This window comes from Hippocampus zosterae, chromosome 8, assembly GCF_025434085.1.
Source record: "Hippocampus zosterae strain Florida chromosome 8, ASM2543408v3, whole genome shotgun sequence".
NCBI lineage: Eukaryota > Metazoa > Chordata > Actinopteri > Syngnathiformes > Syngnathidae > Hippocampus > Hippocampus zosterae.
The window spans coordinates 20,547,719-20,568,390 of record NC_067458.1 but is presented as its reverse complement, the minus strand read 5'-3'; the positions used below and the strand labels follow the sequence as shown (position 1 = coordinate 20,568,390).

The 20,672-nt window shown below is 46.5% G+C and overlaps 1 protein-coding gene and 20 non-coding genes across 26 annotated transcripts; all 21 read right to left on the bottom strand.

Annotated features, from left to right (window-relative positions):
* Positions 1-140: 140 nt before the first annotated feature.
* Positions 141-20,600, bottom strand: LOC127605342 (centrosomal protein of 135 kDa-like). 6 transcript variants are annotated; one of them, XM_052072756.1, is made up of 42 exons: positions 20,241-20,597; positions 19,858-19,979; positions 19,189-19,349; positions 18,946-19,113; positions 18,633-18,751; positions 18,335-18,541; positions 18,188-18,253; positions 18,053-18,115; positions 17,792-17,957; positions 17,519-17,721; positions 17,309-17,434; positions 17,109-17,231; positions 16,140-16,271; positions 15,920-16,045; positions 15,656-15,784; positions 15,532-15,597; positions 14,778-14,915; positions 14,593-14,712; positions 14,400-14,510; positions 14,192-14,320; positions 14,024-14,122; positions 13,790-13,921; positions 13,591-13,728; positions 13,366-13,500; positions 13,124-13,261; positions 12,906-13,019; positions 12,695-12,826; positions 12,511-12,630; positions 12,316-12,435; positions 12,117-12,242; positions 11,911-11,967; positions 10,592-10,743; positions 9,679-9,794; positions 9,431-9,585; positions 9,083-9,244; positions 8,898-9,008; positions 2,536-2,721; positions 2,159-2,368; positions 1,496-1,698; positions 1,330-1,422; positions 576-684; positions 141-273 (listed from the first exon to the last, which is right to left on the bottom strand). In XM_052072756.1, the coding sequence occupies exons 2-42, from the start codon at positions 19,968-19,970 to the stop codon at positions 238-240; spliced, it is 5,310 nt and encodes a 1,769-aa protein (XP_051928716.1). In that variant the 5' UTR covers positions 19,971-19,979; positions 20,241-20,597; the 3' UTR covers positions 141-237. The 6 variants fall into 6 exon arrangements, with proteins under 6 accessions (XP_051928716.1, XP_051928715.1, XP_051928713.1 ...); XM_052072755.1 differs by lacking the exon at positions 14,778-14,915 and adding an exon at positions 15,336-15,443 and having other exon boundaries at positions 9,431-9,794; positions 20,241-20,598; XM_052072753.1 differs by having other exon boundaries at positions 9,431-9,794; positions 20,237-20,597.
* On the bottom strand, positions 3,135-3,206 carry trnap-cgg (transfer RNA proline (anticodon CGG)). The gene has a single exon. It is a non-coding gene; the product is annotated as a tRNA-Pro (tRNA).
* Positions 3,446-3,517, bottom strand: trnap-cgg (transfer RNA proline (anticodon CGG)). The gene has a single exon. It is a non-coding gene; the product is annotated as a tRNA-Pro (tRNA).
* Positions 3,604-3,675, bottom strand: trnap-ugg (transfer RNA proline (anticodon UGG)). The gene has a single exon. It is a non-coding gene; the product is annotated as a tRNA-Pro (tRNA).
* Positions 3,759-3,831, bottom strand: trnap-ugg (transfer RNA proline (anticodon UGG)). The gene has a single exon. It is a non-coding gene; the product is annotated as a tRNA-Pro (tRNA).
* Positions 3,918-3,989, bottom strand: trnap-ugg (transfer RNA proline (anticodon UGG)). The gene has a single exon. It is a non-coding gene; the product is annotated as a tRNA-Pro (tRNA).
* On the bottom strand, positions 4,074-4,145 carry trnap-cgg (transfer RNA proline (anticodon CGG)). Its single transcript has one exon. It is a non-coding gene; the product is annotated as a tRNA-Pro (tRNA).
* On the bottom strand, positions 4,701-4,772 carry trnap-cgg (transfer RNA proline (anticodon CGG)). The gene has a single exon. It is a non-coding gene; the product is annotated as a tRNA-Pro (tRNA).
* trnap-cgg (transfer RNA proline (anticodon CGG)) lies at positions 4,858-4,929 on the bottom strand. Its single transcript has one exon. It is a non-coding gene; the product is annotated as a tRNA-Pro (tRNA).
* Positions 5,015-5,086, bottom strand: trnap-cgg (transfer RNA proline (anticodon CGG)). The gene has a single exon. It is a non-coding gene; the product is annotated as a tRNA-Pro (tRNA).
* Positions 5,488-5,559, bottom strand: trnap-agg (transfer RNA proline (anticodon AGG)). Its single transcript has one exon. It is a non-coding gene; the product is annotated as a tRNA-Pro (tRNA).
* trnap-cgg (transfer RNA proline (anticodon CGG)) lies at positions 5,644-5,715 on the bottom strand. The gene has a single exon. It is a non-coding gene; the product is annotated as a tRNA-Pro (tRNA).
* trnap-cgg (transfer RNA proline (anticodon CGG)) lies at positions 5,958-6,029 on the bottom strand. The gene has a single exon. It is a non-coding gene; the product is annotated as a tRNA-Pro (tRNA).
* Positions 6,115-6,186, bottom strand: trnap-cgg (transfer RNA proline (anticodon CGG)). The gene has a single exon. It is a non-coding gene; the product is annotated as a tRNA-Pro (tRNA).
* On the bottom strand, positions 6,430-6,501 carry trnap-ugg (transfer RNA proline (anticodon UGG)). Its single transcript has one exon. It is a non-coding gene; the product is annotated as a tRNA-Pro (tRNA).
* On the bottom strand, positions 6,586-6,657 carry trnap-cgg (transfer RNA proline (anticodon CGG)). Its single transcript has one exon. It is a non-coding gene; the product is annotated as a tRNA-Pro (tRNA).
* Positions 6,743-6,814, bottom strand: trnap-agg (transfer RNA proline (anticodon AGG)). The gene has a single exon. It is a non-coding gene; the product is annotated as a tRNA-Pro (tRNA).
* Positions 6,900-6,971, bottom strand: trnap-cgg (transfer RNA proline (anticodon CGG)). The gene has a single exon. It is a non-coding gene; the product is annotated as a tRNA-Pro (tRNA).
* trnap-cgg (transfer RNA proline (anticodon CGG)) lies at positions 7,047-7,118 on the bottom strand. The gene has a single exon. It is a non-coding gene; the product is annotated as a tRNA-Pro (tRNA).
* On the bottom strand, positions 7,363-7,434 carry trnap-cgg (transfer RNA proline (anticodon CGG)). Its single transcript has one exon. It is a non-coding gene; the product is annotated as a tRNA-Pro (tRNA).
* On the bottom strand, positions 8,619-8,690 carry trnap-ugg (transfer RNA proline (anticodon UGG)). The gene has a single exon. It is a non-coding gene; the product is annotated as a tRNA-Pro (tRNA).
* Positions 20,601-20,672: the final 72 nt, after the last annotated feature.

The window sequence follows — 20,672 nt, the reverse complement described above, 5'->3', positions numbered from 1 at the left end:
TGTTTTTTTTTTTTAAATCAATTACTGAATTATACTTTGGGTCGCACAGTGACCGCCTGGTTAGCACATTTGCCTCATGGTAGAGAGATCTAAAATTCAGTTCCGGGCTCCGACCTTCCTGTATGGAGTTTGCATATTCTTCCCATATGCCCGCGTGGGTTTTCTCCGGGTATTCCTGTTTCCTCCCACGTTCCAAAAACATGCATGATAGGTTGATTGAACACTCAAAATTGTCCCTCAGTGTACTTGTGAGGGTGAATCTTGACCTTTTGGCTGGAAAAGACAAATACATATATATATATATTGGCCGGCAATATCAATGACAAAAAATTCAGTTCCCACAATCACCTAGCACATCCTACATACAGTATAAGCATATGTCATGATCATGTATATTGAACACTGCAGATTACAGTGAACACTGTGCCAACTATTCTTCATGATGTCTCGTCAATACCTTTAGATGCCACAAGATGGCAGCAGCTAAGCACTCAGTAGATTTTCAAATGCCAAACTAAGCCCCATTTTTTTGAGGATCACTTGAGTCCAGGACGTTCCGTGAGCCCAAAGCTGACCTCTTCTCTTTGGATGGAGCTGTCGGGAGCCGGCTGACGATGAGTGGCCGGATGGTCGACGGGCGAGGAGGCCCTCAGAGGCCTGAAGGAGATATCTTCAGAGGTGTTGCTGTCGGGAGAAACGACAATTAATGTAGGAAGGAGGCGAAATTAAGGTGCTCTGCACATTCTGTGCTGTTGATTGATAACATGTTCTCTTGATTTGCTACAGGTATGTCAAATTAAGAAAAATAATAAATAAAATGGATCGCAGCACATTCGATCCTAAGGAGGGTGTTGCATCAGGCACTGTGACGCCCCCAAATGTAATTATCTTTAAACAATGCACATTATTAATGCTACGTTTTGCCATGACAATGTTAACAGTTCACTAAGTAGGGCCAAAACAGACACAAAAAAAAAACATTGTGAAATCCATATAAGTAAAAACAAGCAGACTATTATCGTGAAGTCAAATCCGTAGATGTATTTGTGAAATAAAAGGTTTGTTGAAATTTTCTGCAAAAATTGCACTTTCCTTTAAGTCGTGGCAAAACCAGTTGACAGTTTTACGTTCAGTGGGGTTGTCAGCATCTGTTGAATGTAATCAAGTAACTCCATCTAGCTTGGTTACTTTTTTAAATCAAATAATCCGTGAAGTTAATTTTGTGTGGCATCACTGAACATGGGTGACAAAACCGTCTTCTGTTTTTCAACCTCGCAGTTGCACGAATGGACAATTGTGACCAGTCAGGCATTTTTCAGTCAAGCTCACCACTCAAGGACTTTGCTACTCAAAACCTCCATCTTGGTCTGCAGCTGAGTGACTTTGCCCCGGAGATTGGTCACCTCCTTGGCGTTTACCCCGCTGCCAAAGTAAAACACATCTGAGGCAAAATCTCTTCAAACAAACGTCCCCACCCGCAACCCTCAAGTCTTACATCTTGTTGTCGGCCAGGGTGAGCATCTGTTGTAGGGCCTTGAGCTCCGCCTCCTTCTCGCTGGCCTCCCTGTGGGCTTGGAACATCTCCTGTCGATTGGCAGCCAACATGGCCTGCATGTTGCGCACCGCCAGCTTTTCGCTCCTCAGGTGCTCCTTGAGGAGAGCCGCCTCCGTGAGAGCGTCCTCCTGTCTCGTGGTCGCCTGGACAGCAAGCAGAAAGGTGGTGGGAAGTAGGTTAGTGTCAATTCTTGGTTATTGTTTTTTTTTTTTTTTAGGTGTCTGTATTAGGTTTGGAACCAATGATTATTTTAATCATGGAATTATCTGTCGAGGATTTTGGTTAATATAAATATAAAACAAAAACAGGTTTTAATTTCATCCGCTCTATGGGAAAAGAATCGACATTAATTCAAATTGAGATTGCGTACAACACACAAACTAATTGGGGTTAAAAAACTGGTTTGGTTTTGTAACGTCAGAAAATGAGCAAAAAATTTTGACTGTTTTCCAAAGTAAAAATAGCTGTTAGGAAATCTTAGATTTTCAACTCAACACATAAGACATTCGTTTCTGTATATAATTGATAGTAAAAGTTTTTTTTTCCAGCACACTTCAGAGTGTTTTATTTTTTATTTATTTATTTTACAAAAACGAGCCTCACCCTCTCCAGTTCCATATTCGCCTGCAAAAGTTGACGGGCGGCGATTTCCTTGTCCGAGTCCATTTTGACGCAGACTTCTCTGACCGACGCCAGGTCGGCCAAGAGAGATGCTTTTTCCTCCTGAAGGACACGGATCTCCTCTTCGAGTTGGGACATCCCGTGGGTCAATGATGCGACTTGTGTCTTGTATGTGTGTAAGTCCTGCATGTGCTAGAAAGGCAAAGACAAATAGTTTTGGGTCAGCTCGCTAGCTACCAGTCCTATGGAGGGGGGGGACCTTGCATCTTGCCCAAAAACAGCAAAGATGGACTCCCAAACTTCCCGTGACCCTCAAGAAGCGCTCCAGAAAATGATGGATGGTTGAACTGTGTTATTACCTGCTGAATCTCTTGCACCTTGCGCCCAAGAGCTTCGCGCAAGTGCTGGCGTTCCGTCTCAGATGAGATGAGCTCCAGGCGGACAGAGCCGATGAATTCCTCCACCTGCTGCAGCCGCTGCTCCCGCTCCTGCACGTCCGAGCGGGCTGTGCGGAAGCGCTCCACAAGGTCCAGGTTCTCTTGATTCTGCAAAAGAAGACATGCATCAGAGAACTCCTTTGGGGTTTCTCGTACCCGCAGCGAGAAGCGTATGACTCCTTGTCACATGGGCCACCGTAATTGGCAGAGAAAAAGGGCAAAACATTTAAAAGGGGTACTCATCCGGGATTTGAACTCGGGACCTGAGACCCAAAGCAATAATCATACTATTAGACCAACATAGACAAGTGTAAGACCCCCCGCTATCAAGTGACACCAAATTAGGGTGGTCCAAGCCTGGTAGAACCCTTTTAAGCCGGGCTCGTCCGGGATCTCTCAAACCAAAAGCAGAATCATACTACGAGACCAACGTGCCACGGAGGAATCTACATGATACCCTTATTTGTCACATAGGCTGCCCGATGAGACTGGGTTGGGGCAGGGTAAAAGTCTCAAAGGGAGGGCTCGTCCGGGAATTGAACCCGGGACCTCTCACACCCGAAGCGAGAATCATACGATTAGACCAACGAGCCACAGACAGACGTCATGATACCCGCATTTGTCACAAATGACACCCCTGGAAGGGGGAGGGCAAAATAATAAACCTTTTCAAGGAGGGCTCGTCCAGGAATTGAACCCGGGACCTCTCACACCCAAAGCTAGAATCATACCACTAGACCAACGAGCCACAGATGGATCTCCATGATACCCGTATTTGTCACAAATGACACCCCTGGTAGGGGGAGGGCAAAATAATAACCCTTTACAAATAGGGCTCGTCCGGGATTTGAACCCGGGACCTCTCACACCCGAAGCGAGAATCATACTACTAGACCAACGAGCCACATGTATGAAGCCCTTGTTTGTCAAATTTGCTGTCAGATCAGATGACTGCAAGTGGTTGGGGGAGGGTTAAGGCCTAAAAAAGGAGGGCTCATCCGGGAATTGAACCCGGGACCTCTCACACCCAAAGCGAGAATCATACCACTAGAACAACGAGCCACAGATGGATGTCCATGATACCCGTATTTGTCACAAATGACACCCCTGGTAGGGGGAGGGCAAAATAATAACCCTTTTCAAGAAGTGCTCATCCGGGATTTGAACCCGGGACCTCTCACACCCAAAGCGAGAATCATACTACTAGACCAACGAGCCACGGAGGACTGTACATGATCCCGATTTGTCACATAGGCTGTCAGATGAGTGGAAGTGGTTGGGGCAGGGTAAAAATCTTCAAAGGAGGGCTCGTCCGGGAATTGAACCCGGGACCTCTCACACCCAAAGCGAGAATCATACTACTAGACCAACGAGCCACAGACAGATGTCCATGATACCCGTATTTGTCACAAATGACACCCCTGGAAGGGGGAGGGCAAAATATTAAACCTTTTCAAGGAGGGCTCGTCCGGGATTTGAACCCGGGACCTCTCACACCCGAAGCGAGAATCATACTACTAGACCAACGAGCCACATGTATGAAGCCCTTGTTTGTCAAATTGGCTGTCAGATCAGATGACTGCAAGTGGTTGGGGCAGGGTAAAGGCCTTAAAAGGAGGGCTCATCCGGGAATTGAACCCGGGACCTCTCACACCCAAAGCGAGAATCATACGACTAGAACAACGAACAACAGATGGATGTCCATGATACCCGTATTTGTCACAAATGACACCCCTGGTAGGGGGAGGGCAAAATAATAACCCTTTTCAAGAAGGGCTCATCCGGGATTTGAACCCGGGACCTCTCACACCCGAAGGGAGAATCATACTACTAGACCAACGAGGCACGGAGGACTGTACATGATCCCGATTTGTCACATAGGCTGTCAGATGAGTGGAAGTGGTTGGGGCAGGGTAAAAATCTTCAAGGGAGGGCTCGTCCGGGAATTGAACCCCGGACCTCTCACACCCAAAGCGAGAATCATACTACTAGACCAACGAGCCACAGACAGATGTCCATGATACCCGTATTTGTCACAAATGACACCCCTGGAAGGGGGAGGGCAAAATAATAAACCTTTTCAAGGAGGGCTCGTCCGGGATTTGAACCCGGGACCTCTCACACCCGAAGCGAGAATCATACTACTAGACCAACGAGCCACATGCATGAAGCCCTTGTTTGTCAAATTTGCTGTCAGATCAGATGACTGCAAGTGGTTGGGGCAGGGTTAAGGCCTTAAAAGGAGGGCTCATCCGGGAATTGAACCCGGGACCTCTCACACCCGAAGCGAGAATCATACTACTAGACCAACGAGCCACATGTATAAATAACTTCTTTGTAAAATTTGCTGTCAGATCAGATGACTGCAGGTGGTTGGGGCTGGGTAAAGGCCTTAAAAGGCGGGCTCGTCCGGGAATTGAACCCGGGACCTCTCACACCCGAAGCGAGAATCATACTACTAGACCAACGAACCACATGTATAAACCCCTTGTTTGTCAAATTTGCTGTCAGATCAGATGACTGCAAGTGGTTGGGGAAGGGTTAAGGCCTTAAAAGGAGGGCTTGTCCGGGATTTGAACCCGGGACCTCTCACACCCGAAGCGAGAATCACACGACTAGACCAACAAGCCACAGAGGACTGTACATGATCCCCTGATTTGTCACATAGGCTTTCAGATGAGTGGAAGTGGTTGGGGCAGGGTAAAAATATTCAAAGGAGGGCTCATCCGGGAATTGAACACGGGAGCTCTCACACCCGAAGCGAGAATCATACGACCAGACCAACGGGCCACAGACGGATGTCCATGATACCCGTATTTGTCACAAATGACACCCCTGGAAGGGGGAGGGCAAAATAATAAACCTTTTCAAGGAGGGCTCGTCCAGGATTTGAACCCGGGACCTCTCACACCCTAAGCGAGAATCATACTACTAGACCAACGAGCCACAGATGAATGTCCATGATACCTGTATTTGTCACAAATGACACCCCTGGTAGGGGGAGGGCAAAACAATTACCCTTTTCAAGCAGGGCTCGTCCGGGATTTGAACCCGGGACCTCTCACACCCGAAGCGAGAATCATACGACTAGACCAACGAGCCACGGAGGACTGTACATGATCCCGATTTGTCACATAGGCTGTTAGATGAGTGGAAGTGGTTGGGGCAGGGTAAAAACCTTCAAAGGAGGGCTCGTCCGGGAATTGAACCCGGGACCTCTCACACCCAAAGCGAGAATCATACTACTAGACCAAAGAGGCACAGACAGATGTCCATGATACCCGTATTTGTCACAAATGACACCCCTGGAAGGGGGAGGGCAAAATAATAAACCTTTTCAAGTAGGGCTCGTCCGGGATTTGAACCCGGGACCTCTCACACCCGAAGCGAGAATCATACTACTAGACCAACGAGCCACATGCATGAAGCCCTTGTTTGTCAAATTTGCTGTCAGATCAGATGACTGCAAGTGGTTGGGGCAGGGTTAAGGCTTTAAAAGGAGGGCTCATCCGGGAATTGAACCCGGGACCTCTCACACCCGAAGCGAGAATCATACTACTAGACCAACGAGCCACATGCATGAAGCCCTTGTTTGTCAAATTTGCTGTCAGATCAGATGACTGCAAGTAGTTGGAGCAGGGTAAAGGCCTTAAAAGGAGGGCTTGTCCGGGATTTGAACCCAGGACCTCTCACACCCGAAGCGAGAATCATACTACTAGACCAACGAGCCACGGAGGACTGTACATGATCCCAATTTGTCACATAGGCTGTCAGATGAGTGGAAGTGGTTGGGGCAGGGTAAAAATCTTCAAAGGAGGGCTCGTCCGGGAATTGAACCCGGGACCGCTCACACCCAAAGCGAGAATCATACCACTAGACCAACGAGCCACAGACAGATGTCCATGATACCCGTATTTGTCACAAATGACACCCCTGGAAGGGGGAGGGCAAAATAATAAACCTTTTCAAGTAGGGCTCGTCCGGGATTTGAACCCGGGACCTCTCACACCCGAAGCGAGAATCATACTACTAGACCAACAAGCCACATGTATAAATAACTTCTTTGTAAAATTTGCTGTCAGATCAGATGACTGCAAGTGGTTGGGGCTGGGTAAAGGCCTTAAAAGTCGGGCTCGTCCGGGAATTGAACCCGGGACCTCTCACACCCTAAGCGAGAATCATACTACTAGACCAACGAACCACATGTATAAACCCCTTGTTTGTCAAATTTGCTGTCAGATCAGATGACTGCAAGTGGTTGGGGTAGGGTAAAGGGCTTAAAAGGAGGGCTCATCCAGGATTTGAACCTGGGACCTCTCACACCCGAAGCGAGAATCATACTACTAGACCAACGAACCACATGTATAAACCCCTTGTTTGTCAAATTTGCTGTCAGATCAGATGACTGCAAGTGGTTGGGGTAGGGTAAAGGAGGGCTCGTCCAGGATTTGAACCTGGGACCTCTCACACCCGAAGCGAGAATCATACGACTAGACCAACGAGCCACGGAGGACTGTACATGATACCCTGATTTGTCACATAGGCTGTCAGATGAGTGGAAATGGTTGGGGCAGAGTAAAAGTCTTCAAAGGAGGGCTTGTCCAGGAATTGAACCCGGGACCTCTCACACCCAAAGGGAGAATCATACGACTAGACCAACGAGCCACATATGGATGTCCATGATACCCGTATTTGTCACAAATGACACCCCTGGTAGGGGGAGGGCAAAACAATTACCCATTTCAAGTAGGGCTCGTCCGGGATTTGAACCCGGGACCTCTCACACCCGAAGCAAGAATCATACGACTAGACCAACGAGCCACGGAGGACTGTACATGATCCTGATTTGTCACATAGGCTGTTAGATGAGTGGAAGTGGTTGGGGCAGGGTAAAAACCTTCAAAGGAGGGCTCGTCCGGGAATTGAACCCGGGACCTCTCACACCCAAAGCGAGAATCATACTACTAGACCAACAAGGCACAGACAGATGTCCATGATACCCGTATTTGTCACAAATGACACCCCTGGAAGGGGGAGGGCAAAATAATAAACCTTTTCAAGGAGGGCTCGTCCGGGATTTTAACCCGGTACCTCTCACACCCGAAGCGAGAATCATACTACTAGACCAACGAACCACATGTATAAATCCCTTGTTTGTAAAATTTGCTGTCAGATCAGATGACTGCAAGTGGTTGGGGCTGGGTAAAGGCCTTAAAAGGCGGGCTCGTCCGGGAATTGAACCCGGGACCTCTCACACCCGAAGCGAGAATCATACTACTAGACCAACGAGGCACATGCATGAAGCCCTTGTTTGTCAAATTTGCTGTCAGATCAGATGACTGCAAGTGGTTGAAGCAGGGTAAAGGCCTTAAAAGGACGGCTTGTCCGGGATTTGAACCCGGGACCTCTCACACCCGAAGCAAGAATCACACGACTAGACCAACGAGCCACGGAGGACTGTACATGATCCCCTGATTTGTCACATAGGCTTTCAGATGAGTGGAAGTGGTTGGGGCAGGGTAAAAATCTTCAAATGAGGGCTCATCCGGGAATTGAACACGTGACCTCTCACACCCGAAGCGAGAATCATACGACTAGACCAACGAGCCACAGACAGACGTCATGATACCCGTATTTGTCACAAATGACACCCGTGGAAGGGGGAGGGCAAAATAATAAAGCTTTTCAAGGAGGGCTCGTCCAGGAATTGAACACGGGAACTCTCAAACCCAAAGCGAGAATCATACGACCAGACCAACGAGCCACACGCATGAACACCTTGTTTGTCAAATTTGCTGTCAGATCAGATGACTGCAAGTGGTTGGGGCAGGGTAAAGGCCTTAAAAGGAGGGCTCATCCGGGATTTGAACCTGTGACCTCTCACACCCGAAGCGAGAATCACACGACTAGACCAACGAGCCACATATGGATGTCCATGATACCCGTATTTGTCACAAATGACACCCCTGGTAGGGGGAAGGCAAAATATCAATCCTTTTCAAGTAGGGCTCATCCAGGATTTGAACCTGGGACCTCTCACACCCAAAGCAAGAATCATACCACTAGACCAACAAGCCACAGAGTAATGTGCATGAGGCTGTTGAGTAACCCAGCGTAGAGTTCAGGCCAAGGGAAACCCTTTAAAATTTTGTCAGATTTTAATCCATGTTTAGTCCGTACTCTGGCTGCAGCGTTGTGTGTCAGCCAAAGAATTTATTTCGAGACTGGAAGAAGCCTGCCGAGGGAGTCAATAATCATCCCCCTGAATTGCACTTTTCTCTTGCCTTTGTCTGCAAGATGTTCTCAATCCTGGACACCGTATCGACATAAGAATGGACTCTCTGTTTTAGTGCCTCCCGCTCACGTAAAGCCTCCTCCATCTTCTCATGGGCAGCCTGGACAAAAAAAAAACGATTCGGTTTGTATCAAGTGTGACTTCACCCGGTGAGCGGCCTATTTACGTCCTGACTTGCTTCTCCTGCGTCATGGCGGCCACGTCGTCCTGCAGCCTCCTATAATCACCGATGATCAATTCGTTGTCTCTTGTGAGTCGCAACAGCGCCTCCTGATGGGTCTCCAGCATCCTGTGAGTGGCCTGCTCCCTCTCCTGGCTCTTCTGTTCCACGTCCAGCTGTCTGTCATGCCAAAATCATCAGATTACACAATCCGCGTAGATGTTGGTTGCCTCTTGGGGAATGAATATACTCACATCAGAAGTGCGATTCGTTTTTGTTTAGGCTCTTTTCCTGAAGAAAATGGCGTGCTATTAGCGCATCTACGTGTCAAAATGGCTTCAATACAACAATATGGAAGCAACCTTCTTGCCAAGCTCCTCCTGGAGAACCGCCAGTCTCTTAGTCTTGGTCGCCACCTCCTCCTCCAGGACGTTCTTTCTTATTTTCAACGCCGAGAAAGAAATGCGAAGGACCTCGGCTTCCTGCTTGTGCTGGTAAACCTGCTGGCTCAGCGAATCTGGCAAAACCCATTTTGCAGAAATCGAGCCCCCCCCCCCCCCCAAAAAAATGAGACAAGGGTCTACGAACGGAATGAGTGCTGTATCCGTACCGATGATGTCCTTCAGTTTTTCCATCTGCGAGTGAGTGGAGTCTAACTCGTTGTTCTTTACAGACAGCATGTGTTGGAGGTCCAAAAGCGCATAGTGAATCTGCTCTTGCTGTTGCCTTGAGACAAGATGACGTGTCATTCATCGAATTACAGCGGTAACTTGACTTCGTTGTTCCAGATGCGAGCTGTCACTTTGTCTTTTTTTTGGTGTGTTTTTTTGTGTTTTTTTTTTTTGCTTTGTGTTGCGAGCAAAAACTTAATAGAAGCACTGCACTTAGCATGGCACGGTGTGCCGGATCCCTGCTGGGTAGACTTGGGACTCTGTTTTACAGCCTTGCCCGTCAACAATTGTGACAGTGCAAATTGTTTCCAGTTATTCATTCATTCATTCATCTTCCTAACCGCTTGATCCTCACTAGGGTCGCGGGGGGTGCTGGAGCCTATCCCAGCTGTCTTCGGGCAGTAGGCGGGGGACACCCTGAATCGGTTGCCAGCCAATCGCAGGGCACACAGAAACGAACAACCATTCGCACTCACACTCACACCTAGGGACAATTTAGAGTGTTCAATCAGCCTGCCACGCATGTTTTTGGAATGTGGGAGGAAACCGGAGCACCCGGATAAAACCCACGCAGGCCCGGGGAGAACATGCAAACTCCACACAGGGAGGCCGGAGCTGGAATCGAACCCAGTACCTCTGCACTGTGAAGCCGACGTGCTAACCACTGGACTACCGGGCCGCCCGTTTCCAGTTATTTTCAGACAATTTCTACGAAGCATGTTCAATTTCTACGAATCATGTTATGTCTATTGAATCAAAGTTTGAAATCATAAAACTTTGGACATTCCTAAATCAAGCTACCGCTGTTCTGTTCATTAGATTCAACGCCATTGATACTGCTGGAAACCAAACCTAAGACCGGCTGCCGCTTTTCTCTGCCATACCACCTCCTCCGGATTCTGGACCAGCGCGGCAGAACGGGCATTCATCTGCCGCTCCAAATCCCGTTCGCGGTTCCGTAACTCAAAAACCTGGGAACGCAGCTCCAGGTTCTCCTGCTCCAGCTTCATCCCGCAACACACAAATAGAACGAGTGAGTAATAATAATACTTAATTAGGGTGTTATTCTGTGGGGGATCTTTTTTTTCTACCTCAAGTCAGGGTTGTAATAGTTTAGAATTTTTTATTACAGTTTTTATTCAATTTTGACTTCCAAGCGATTAAAATTAACTGAAGATAATTTTAATCGCTTGAACAAACTTGCCCGAAAGAGCGATTAAAATTAACTTCAATTTTAATCGCTCTTTCGGTCAAGTTTGTTCAATTTTATTTTTTTTTAAATGCTTCTTTTTGGTTACATTTATATTAGTTTTACTTCTTTTAAATATATGGAGTATTTGTCAAGTGTGAGATTTAAAAAAAAAAATGTAAATAAGTAATTGTGCAACAAACAAGAATAATTCTGAAATAAGTATTTGATGTTCCCTCTTCCCGACAAATATGCAACAATACCAAAATAAATACCTTTCAAATAAAATTAAACTAAAAGTTAACGATAATAACTGACAAAGATGAAAACGAAGGACGTTTTGGTTATACCGTAGTTTGGAAGATGCCATTTCGGTGAGTTTTCATTTTTAAAACGGGACTTTTTTTTCAAAGCCCAAATGTTTTTTTTCATGTTAGTTTTAGCTATTTCGTTTTTCGGTAACTATAATTACATTGGCCCAAAGTATATAGCATGACTATCAAAACATATGTGTTTCAATATTCTATCATTCATTCATTCATTCATTTTCTGAACTGCTTAATCCTCACTAGGGTCGCGGGGGGTGCTGGAGCCTATCCCAGCCGTCTTCGGGCAGTAGGCGGGGGACACCCTGAACCGGTTGCCAGCCAATCGTAGGGCACACAGAGACGAACAACCATGCGCACTCACACTCAGAAACCGGAGTACCCGGAGGAAACCCACGCAGGCACAGGGAGAACATGCAAACTCCACACAGGGAGGCCGGAGCTGGAATCGAACCCGGTACCTCTGCACTGTGAAGTCGACGTGCTAACCACTGGACTACCGGGCCGCCTATTCTATCATTGTTTTTGTTAATCAGAGTCAACTTTCCCCATAGGTCAAAGGTTATTTCGGCTCAAATCAACGTTCAAATTTAGGAAAGGGTGTGTGTAGTGTGGTGTTGACAAATGCCGATGACACTGTGAATGACATTCTGCACCCCGAGAATCCGATTTTCCTGTCCACGTCCGTATGGCTGCGGGGAAATCGTGTCGCCCTGATAAAGACAAAAATGACTCGTCAGTGCTTTGCAATGAGTGTCATCCCCCCCCCTCTCCCCCCATCGAGCGTTGCTGTTTGAAACCGCTTCTAATGGTGCACAACAATAAATCGGGCCGATAAAGAGAATCATCATGAAGCGCTTACCTTTAATTCCTCCCTGAGAGAGTCTTTTTCCGCCGTCACCCGCTGGATTTTTCTTTCGGCCAGTTGGAGCCTGTCCCTCAGTGTATTCAGCGCTTCAGCAGATGTGCTTGGGTCGTCACGCATCTGCTTTGACGGAAGACGAGGGACGTTTCGTAACCTTAACTTGGCACCGGTGCTTGGTTTAGCAAGCTGGGCTAACCTTCAATTCTTCCTTCAGGGAGTCATTTTCAGCAGTCAACCGCTGGATTTTTTCCTCTGCCAGTCTGAGTTTTGCTTTCAAGCCGGAGAGTTCCTCAGATGGGCTTGAAGTCTTCTTTTGCTGTAGTTGAGGAAATGTCGTGTTCTTGAATTGATAAATATTCTCAAAATTGAAAGAAAGTCTTCCGGTACCAACATTTAGTTCTTCCATCAGTGTCTCCTTTTCAGTTCTCACGTTGCGCAATTTTTCTTGAGCCAATTTGAGCGTCTCCTTCAGGTTGGCGATTTCTTCCGATGTATTGGAACGGGTCTTTTGCTGCGCATTAGGAAATATTTTAACTTGAATTTATTCATATCCAGACAGAGTTTTGGTGACTAACCTTCATCTCCTCAATCAGTGACTCTTTTTCCTCCGTAACCAGCTCGATTTTTGTTTCTGCCCGTTGAAGCTTCTCTTTCAGTTGAAGGACTTCGGCAGCCCCTTTCGCATTCCGGTCAGCACTTTGCAGTTGCTTTTATTCCCCAAAGAGAAAAGTCGTCGTGATCAATTCTTATTGGTGCCAAGGGCTAAGAATTTTCTCCATTGCTTACTTCCGCTTCCCGTTTGTGTTTCTCTTCGGTCAAGCGCTGGATTTTTTCTTCTGCCAGCCGGAGCTTGTCTTTCATGTCGGAGATTTGATCAGATATGTTGGCGCGAGTCTTTTGCTATGAATTGGGAAATGTCGAGATGGTCAATCGCCAATCTGGGCTTCTTTAAAAAAAAAAAAATTTCGTCCGATTTTTTTCAACTCCTAAAAGAAAACGATTACCTTCAATTCCTCCAACTGCGAGTTTTTTTCTTCCGTCACTTGCTGGATTTTTTCTTCTGCCAGTCTGAGACTCTCCTTCAGCGCGGAGATTTCGGCGGATGTGCTTGAGGCGAGGCGCTCATTCTGCAGTTGCATTTCCTAAAAAAAAACAAAAAAAAAGAGTAAATGCCAAGTTTTATTTCATTCATCCATATGACGACAATGTATGACAATGGCAAAAAGGCGCTTGGGGGGCCGCCCACCTTCAGTTCCTCCGTCAGTGCATCTTTTTCAGTCGTCAGCCGCTTGATTTTTTCTTCGGCTAATCTGAGCTTCACTGTCAGTTTGACAACTTCAGAAGACGAAGCGGAGCTTCGGTCGGCACTTTGTTGCAGTTGCTGTCGTTGGAATATGAGGGCATTTTTTTTGTACAAGTTTGAAAGAAAAAAATAATTCTACAAGTTTACCGGAGACAGAGGATGCGTTACCTCCAACTCCTCTGTCACCACTTCTTTTTCAGCTTCGACCTGCTGAAGTTTTTCTTCTGCCAGTCTGAGCTTCTGTTCCAGTTTCGCAATTTCCGCAGAGGTTTTTGAGCGCTGCTCGGCGTGCTTGAGCTGAATTTGCTGTGGAAAAGCAAATTGAGTGTATTACCTGAGTGGAGAGCAGACATCTTCCAGTACTCACCATCAATTCCTCCATCTGTGCGTCTTTTTCATGTTTCACCCGCTGGAGTTTATCTTCCGCCATTTTGATCTTCTCTTCCAGTTTGAACATTTCAGCGGACGTTTTGGAGTTGCGCTCCACATCCCGCTTTTGCTACGGATTAGAACACGTCGCGTTGTTGAATTTATCCAGACGGAAAGTCTTCCAGTACAAACCTTAAATTCATCCATTTGCGCATCTTTTTTCGGCCGTCACCTGTTGGATCTTGTCTTCGGCCACTCTGAGCTTCTCTCTCAAATCGGAGATTTCGGCAAATGTGTCGGAGGCGTGTTGCTCGTACTGCAGCTGCTGTTGCTGCAGTCAAGATACGTCGATTCGTTCAGAATTCCCGCAGCGTGGGTTCCGAAATTCTGCAGTACTGACCTTCAGTTCCTCCATCAGTGAGTCTTTTTCATCCGTCATTTGCTGGATTTGTTCTTCCGCCGATTCGCGTTGCTCTTTCAGGTTTGCAATTTCATCTGACGTGCTCCGGCCGTCGTCGGCCGTCTGCGTCTGCATTTGCGAAAGATGGAAGACATTTATTTTTCTTATATTCAGATGAAGGTCAAAAGATTGAGCGCTGGTTCGCAACCTGCGCTTGTTCCGTCTTCTTTTTCTTTGTTGCCTGTTTGAGCTCCTCGTTGAGTTTTGACATTTCAGCGAAATTCAGAGCAAGCTGCTTGTCGTGCTCTAGCTTCGCTCGCTACGGGTTACGAAACGAAGTTCATTGACATGCTCTTCATTTTAAGATTCTACATGGACATCGGAGAACCGCCCGTACTCACCATCAATTCCTCCCTCAGTTTATCTTTCTCCGATTGCGCCATCTTTTTCAGATTTTCTTTCAGTGTTGAGATCTCAGCCGAAGTTTTTGTATCGTGCTCCTCGTACTGCAGTTGCTTTTGCTGCAAAAATGCAACGTTGACAAATTCATTTACGACCGGAACGCCGTAAGTCTTCTCGTACCGACCTTCAACTCCTCCATCAGTGAGTCTTTTTCAGAAGTCAACTGCTGGAGTTTTTCTTCTCCCTGTTGTCGTTCCGCTTGTAGTTTGGAGATTTCACCAGAGGCATCCGAGAGTTGCTTTTCATGTTGCTCCTGCATTTGCTAAATGTTGGGAAATGCTCACATATTTCTCCAATGTTAACTACACAAATTTTCATCCAGTACCAACCTTCAGTTCCTCCACCAGTGGATCTTGGGCAGTGGATGCCTGTCCGATTTTTTCCTCCTGCATGAGGAAACGCGGTTTGTACAAATCCCTGCAAAAATTTCACTCTGATCCACAAGAAATGATCTGCGACCTACCTTCAATTGTTCCGTCTTTTTATCTTTCCCCGGTTTCATCATCGAAATGATCACTTCTGCCTTTTTAAGATTCTCCTTCAGAGTTGAGATCTCAGCAGAAGTTTGGGTTTTGTGCTCCTCGGACTGCAGCTGCTTTTGCTATCAAAAAAATAAAACACAATGTTGACAAGTTCATGTACGACCGTCATGCCGGAACGCGGGAGATCCGCTCGTACTGACCTTCAACTCCTCCGTCAGTGAGTCTTTTTCAGAAGTCAACTGCTGGAGCTTTTCTTCTGCCTGTTGTCGCTCCGCTTTTAGTTCCGAGATTTCCTTTTCATGTTGCTCCTGCATTTGCGAAACATTGGGAAATGCGCATATGCGTTCCAATGCCATCACGATGTTAACTACGCCAAGTTTTTCGTCCAGTACCAACCTTCAGTTCCTCCACCAGTGGATCTATGGCAGTCGACGCTGGTCCGATTTTTTCCTTCTGCATTTGCTGCGTGAGGAAATCCGGTTTGTAAAAATTTCACGACGAGAATCGATCTACGACTTACCTTCAATCGTTCCGTCTTATTTTCGTTCCCCGATTTCAGCATCTGAATGATCACTTCTGCCTTTTTCAGATTTTCTTTCAGTGTTGAAATCTCAGCCGAAGTATTTGCATCCTGCTGCAGTTGCTTTTGCTACAACAATGTAATGTTGACAAAGTCAATGACGACTTGTCGTGTCAGAACGCAGTAAGTCATCTCGTACCGACCTCCAACTCCTCCATCAGTGAGTCTTTTTTTTTCAGAAGTTACAAGCGATCGGCGACCAACCTTCAATTCTTCCACGAGTGCGTCTTTTTCACTGGTCAGCTGCTGGATTTTCTCTTCTGCCCCTTTGAGTTGCTCCAAAAGGTCGGACACTTCTGAGGTGTATTGGTCACACTGCAGCTCCTTTTTCTGACGTTTTAAGAAAGAAAATAGGGCGGACTTGAAAACATCCAAATGTATGCGCATTAGCGATGGACCGCCTGTGGTTCATCGCTGCACTAACCTGAAACTCCTCCAAGAGCGAGTCTTTTTCAGCAGTCAAGAGCTGATTTTTTTCTTCCACCAGGCTTAGCTCCTCTTTCAGGTCCAGAAATTCATCAGACTTGGTCAAGTCGCGCTGTTCGGGCTGCGGCTCCTTTCGTTTGACATTAGCAATGATCTCTCTTAGGCATGGATAATATTAAGGTCAATATCAAGGTCGCCGCTTGTACAAGCGGTTGAAGTGAGTTTTCTCCGCAGGGTGTCCGGGCTCTCCCTTTGAGATAAGGTGAGAAGCTCAGTCATCCGGGAGGGGCTCAGAGTCGAGCCGCTTCTCCTCCACATCGAGAGGAGCCAGATGAGGTGGCTTGGGCATCTGATTCGGATGCCTCCTGAGCGCCTCCCCGGTGAGGTGTTCCGTTCATGTCCCACCGGGAGGAGACCCCGAGGAAGACCCAGGACACGCTGGAGAGACTATGTCACCCAGCTTGCCTGGGAACGACTCGGGATCCCCCGGGGAGAGCTGGAAGAAGTGGCTAGGGAGAGGGAAGTCTGGGCTTCCCTGCTAAAGCTGTTGCCCCCGCGACCCGGCCCCGGATAAGCGGTAGATAATGGATGGATGGATGGATGGATCAAGGTCGCGATGGACTTTACTGGGTTGCGTGTTTTTTACTGTGCTTTCTAAAAATCGGAACTTTACTGAAGGGGCTCCATCGAAAGTCGAGACCTGAAGCATTTGGCCAAAGATGAGATTCAAAATTCTGGTGAAAAAGTGCAGGAATCATCCAGGGACAATCAGACTGGATTCTTTTTCGAGGATGTCACACGAAATATTTTTTCAATCATGGGGAGAGATGTTGTTGAGTCTGTGTGTTCACTCATTCAGTACCGGCCAATTCATGACCAAGTCTGAAAAGACGTTTAAAAACGTCTTTGGGAGTCAATGAGTAAAAACAGTCATCATGATGCAAAATGTGTCGACATTAGTACGAACCTGAAGGTCCTCCTCCATTCCGTCTTTCCTTTTCTTGCCTTTTTCTTTCGTCTCTTGCAGGACTTGTTTGAAGGTCTTCTTCGGTTTGAGGATTTCGGGGGATGTGTTTGAGCTGTCGTGGGCCTTTAGCATTTTTTTTTGAGAGGTTAAGAATAATCTGTCAAGCTCAATAATAAGGCATTTGGTCCAGTGGTACTCACCTTCAGTTCTTCCATCAGAGAGACTTTTTCTTTTGTCACCTGCTGGAGTTGTGCTTCTACCAGTCTGAGCTTCTGTCTCAGGTTCCGAATTTCAGCGGGTGGGTTTGAGCTTTGGTAGTCAAGACGCTGTCGTATTTTCATAAATTGACGTGATGTTGGGCAGCGAGTCCGGACAAACAGTACTCGCGAACATGAAAATTTGTCTCTTACCTCTGTGGCCTGACTTCTCTGCCTGTCTGAACTGCGACTGCTAAAGATCCAGAGGTTTTGATAATGTTCGGCCTCCAGACGAAAGTGATCCCTTTCCTCTTCCAAACTCTTGACAAAAGCATCCAGACGCGACGGCGAGCGTTCCCTTCCACAAATGCCGTATTTCGTCCGCCAGCCTTCCAGCTCCAGCACCACGACTTTCTCTGGGGAACAGTAACTTGTGGCTCACTGCAACAGAATCCCAAGAGAAGTCCAAAATCCACTTCAGCTTACCAACGGACATCATCTTCTGCACTTTGTCCTGCAGTCTGCTTTTCTCTGCCGCCAGGAACTCCACCATCGCCTCAAATTTTTCATTTTGCTCTCTTAGATCCCGTAACTGATCTCCAAGTTGAGATTTTACAAACTCCTGGTCTGAAGCTTCCTGAAATGCAAATCCCTGCCAACAAAAAAACAAAACCCCAAGAACAGGAAGACTGTTTCAAGAAGACCAAAGCCTGTTTCTTGGTGACTACGTTTTCTTACCTTACTGACATTGCAAATGTTGTTCTGTTGGTCGGCAGTCCTCGACTCTTGTTCAACTGGTAGATCCGAAGCCTGCAATCGGGAATCAGGAGTGAAAAGGGCGATGGATGAGGATTACCCGAGTACGTACCAGACAGTCCTCACCATTCTTTTTTTACTCAGCTGATCCTCCAAATCTTTAATGACTCCTCGTTGCTTTCGGATGATGTCCTGTTGGTGGAAGAAAAACAAAATCTTCACTCCTTGATGTTTCTCTCAGATGTGATCCAAGTGAACTCGGTTCATCATCACCTGAAGGTCTTGCAATTTCATTTCGGCCTTTTGGAGCTTTTGCTTCTTTTCCAGCTCCATCAACTTCGCTAGGTTGCGGATGTCCGTCATCTCTTGACACAGTTCGTGGTTCTTTGAGGTGAGCTCAGCCACTTTGCCGGAGGACGTGTGCTGCACTCCCTTGAGCTTCTGCTCCAGTGTGGCGTTGGTCTCCTGCAGTTCATCAATCTGTGTACGGGTGACACGTGCCAACACGCAAAGAAAGTTGTAAACGAAATCTCTGGACAAATCAAACCGTCTGTGTCTCTGACCGACTGACTTGGTTATTTAAGTGTTGTATGTGCCCTTGAGAATTTTCCAGCGAGGTTTTTAATCTTGTAAATTCCGCCTGCTGCAGATCAGCTGCTTCCGGATCATCAGTTGGGGTCTTGTTTGCATCTAAGGAAGGACAGAACAGGCAACACACACTGGACTTTAGATCGATTTTATTCATTCGATGCAGCCAATTGTGTTTTCATTTATTTCCTCTGACGAGCGTGACTCCCGTGAGGTGAAAGGTTATTTTTGGATTGCAATTACAGAACTCGGATGTGTCTTCTGCGCAAACACCGCAACCCAAAAGACCTACTTACCCACCGCCTGCACCCAACTGGTCAAATTTTTTTGACGCAGTTGACGGATGAGCCTGGCCTTTTCTTTGCAGTCCTTCTCCAGGCTGTGCATCTCTTGCAAATACTGCTTGTTCAAAGACTTCAGCAAAGCAAGGTCACTGTCCAGTTTGGTGATGTAGACCTTCAACTCTGGAATGAGAAATAAGATGTTTTGCCGGGTCACCGCCGCGCCTGATTATGGTCACACCCGCACATGACTCTTACCTCTGGTCACGTTGGCCTTCTCGCCCTTCACCGTCATGAGCTCAAGGTGAAGCTCTTGGTTCTCCCTGACCAGGCGGACATCACTGTTTTGGCTTTCTTTCTCCGATTTGTCCGTTGATCGTTGGGATTCGTGTAGGCTTTCGGTGGTGTGGACCAAATCGCTGCATCAACAAAATACAGACGATTTGAGGTGGAAAAATGCTACGAAAGTGAGCATCTGTCACAAACTATAAAGATATCAACGTACCCTACTCTTTCGGTAAACGTGTATCACTTCAACATAATTCCATGTCAACAATTACTTATTTCCAATTAGGGAGGGATTTGCTGCCATCTTGTGGCGTTTTGGGGCATTACACGGCATAGCATTAAAAAAAATAGGCCAAGTAGGTGAGATTTTCAACTGAAAGCCGAGGATAGTTTCCACAGAGAACAATGTGAATAGGGGAATTCATGAATACCTAACCGTGAAACGGCAGGGGTTCGCTGTATTCAGGTTTTGAAAATATTTATATAAACAATTAGAAACATTGTTTGGGGAGGGGGGCATTTATTATCCATACTTTTTATTTTGGGGCGATTTTTTTTCATATCTTCCTCCCAAAAGCCTACAAAGAGTGTGGGTTCAGCTTACTCGCAATGACAAAAAGGTAGAAATGACAATTGCACCTGAAAAGTTGTTCAACAAGTGGCACAGATTCTTGTCCAAGATTGTGATTGTAGCCAAGCATGTGCAGACGACCTCTCAGCTTGGACCATTTCTTATCTTTGCTGATATCCATGGCGCTCTTCTGCCCAAATAAACCCATACATGTCATGAGACCGAGCGATTGCACATGGCTCGTGTGACAAATTGAACCTTCTTTAGCAACACAATTTGAATGTATGAATTGTTATTCGAAAAGATCACACTTGACGATGAACCAGAAGGACAGCCGTAATTAACAGTTTGACAGAAAGAATGAATGATAAATGATTTTTTTAAAAAGCAGGCCACCCATTATGTTTTGCAAAATTACTCAAGATAACCCAAACAAACATTTCATACCTACCAGTTGTGAGGAAAGGCTGGTTCCAAGTCTGTCCTTTTAGAAGCAGCTACTATTTGTAAAATTAATCTACCTGATGTATCCACCACACCAATAGGGTCCGATTCGTCTGTTGAACGAAGAAAATGTTTTGAACATTTTGGGGTATATATTGTAGCACCAGTCACGTTACTCTTTTTTTTTTAGGGGGGGGGGGGTCAACAGTTGTCAATCACTTGTGTGACAACCTGGCACCCGCTGTTAACAAAACACTATCGATCTAAATGGGTGTACTCGACTTTACAAAAAAGTACAGATTCGTTTATCCAAGTTTGGACCCGTATTGGTAGCACCATTGTGCTTCTGCTGTGAAAATTTAGTTTTGGGAAAAAAAAAAACAATGACGACTTGTCTTTATGACGCTTTACATAACATGGGATCAAAGATTTGGTCATG

Excerpts from the sequence above, each read along its gene's own strand:
- LOC127605342 (XM_052072753.1), bottom strand. The coding sequence starts at position 19,970 with ATGGATATCAGCAAAGATAAGAAATGGTCCAAGCTGAGAGGTCGTCTG. Across the intron at positions 17,435-17,518 it reads AGAGAAGTCAGGCCACAGAG|CGTCTTGACTACCAAAGCTC; the intron begins GTAAGAGACAAA and ends AAAATACGACAG. Across the intron at positions 2,369-2,535 it reads AGGTGCAAGAGATTCAGCAG|CACATGCAGGACTTACACAC; the intron begins GTAATAACACAG and ends TTGCCTTTCTAG.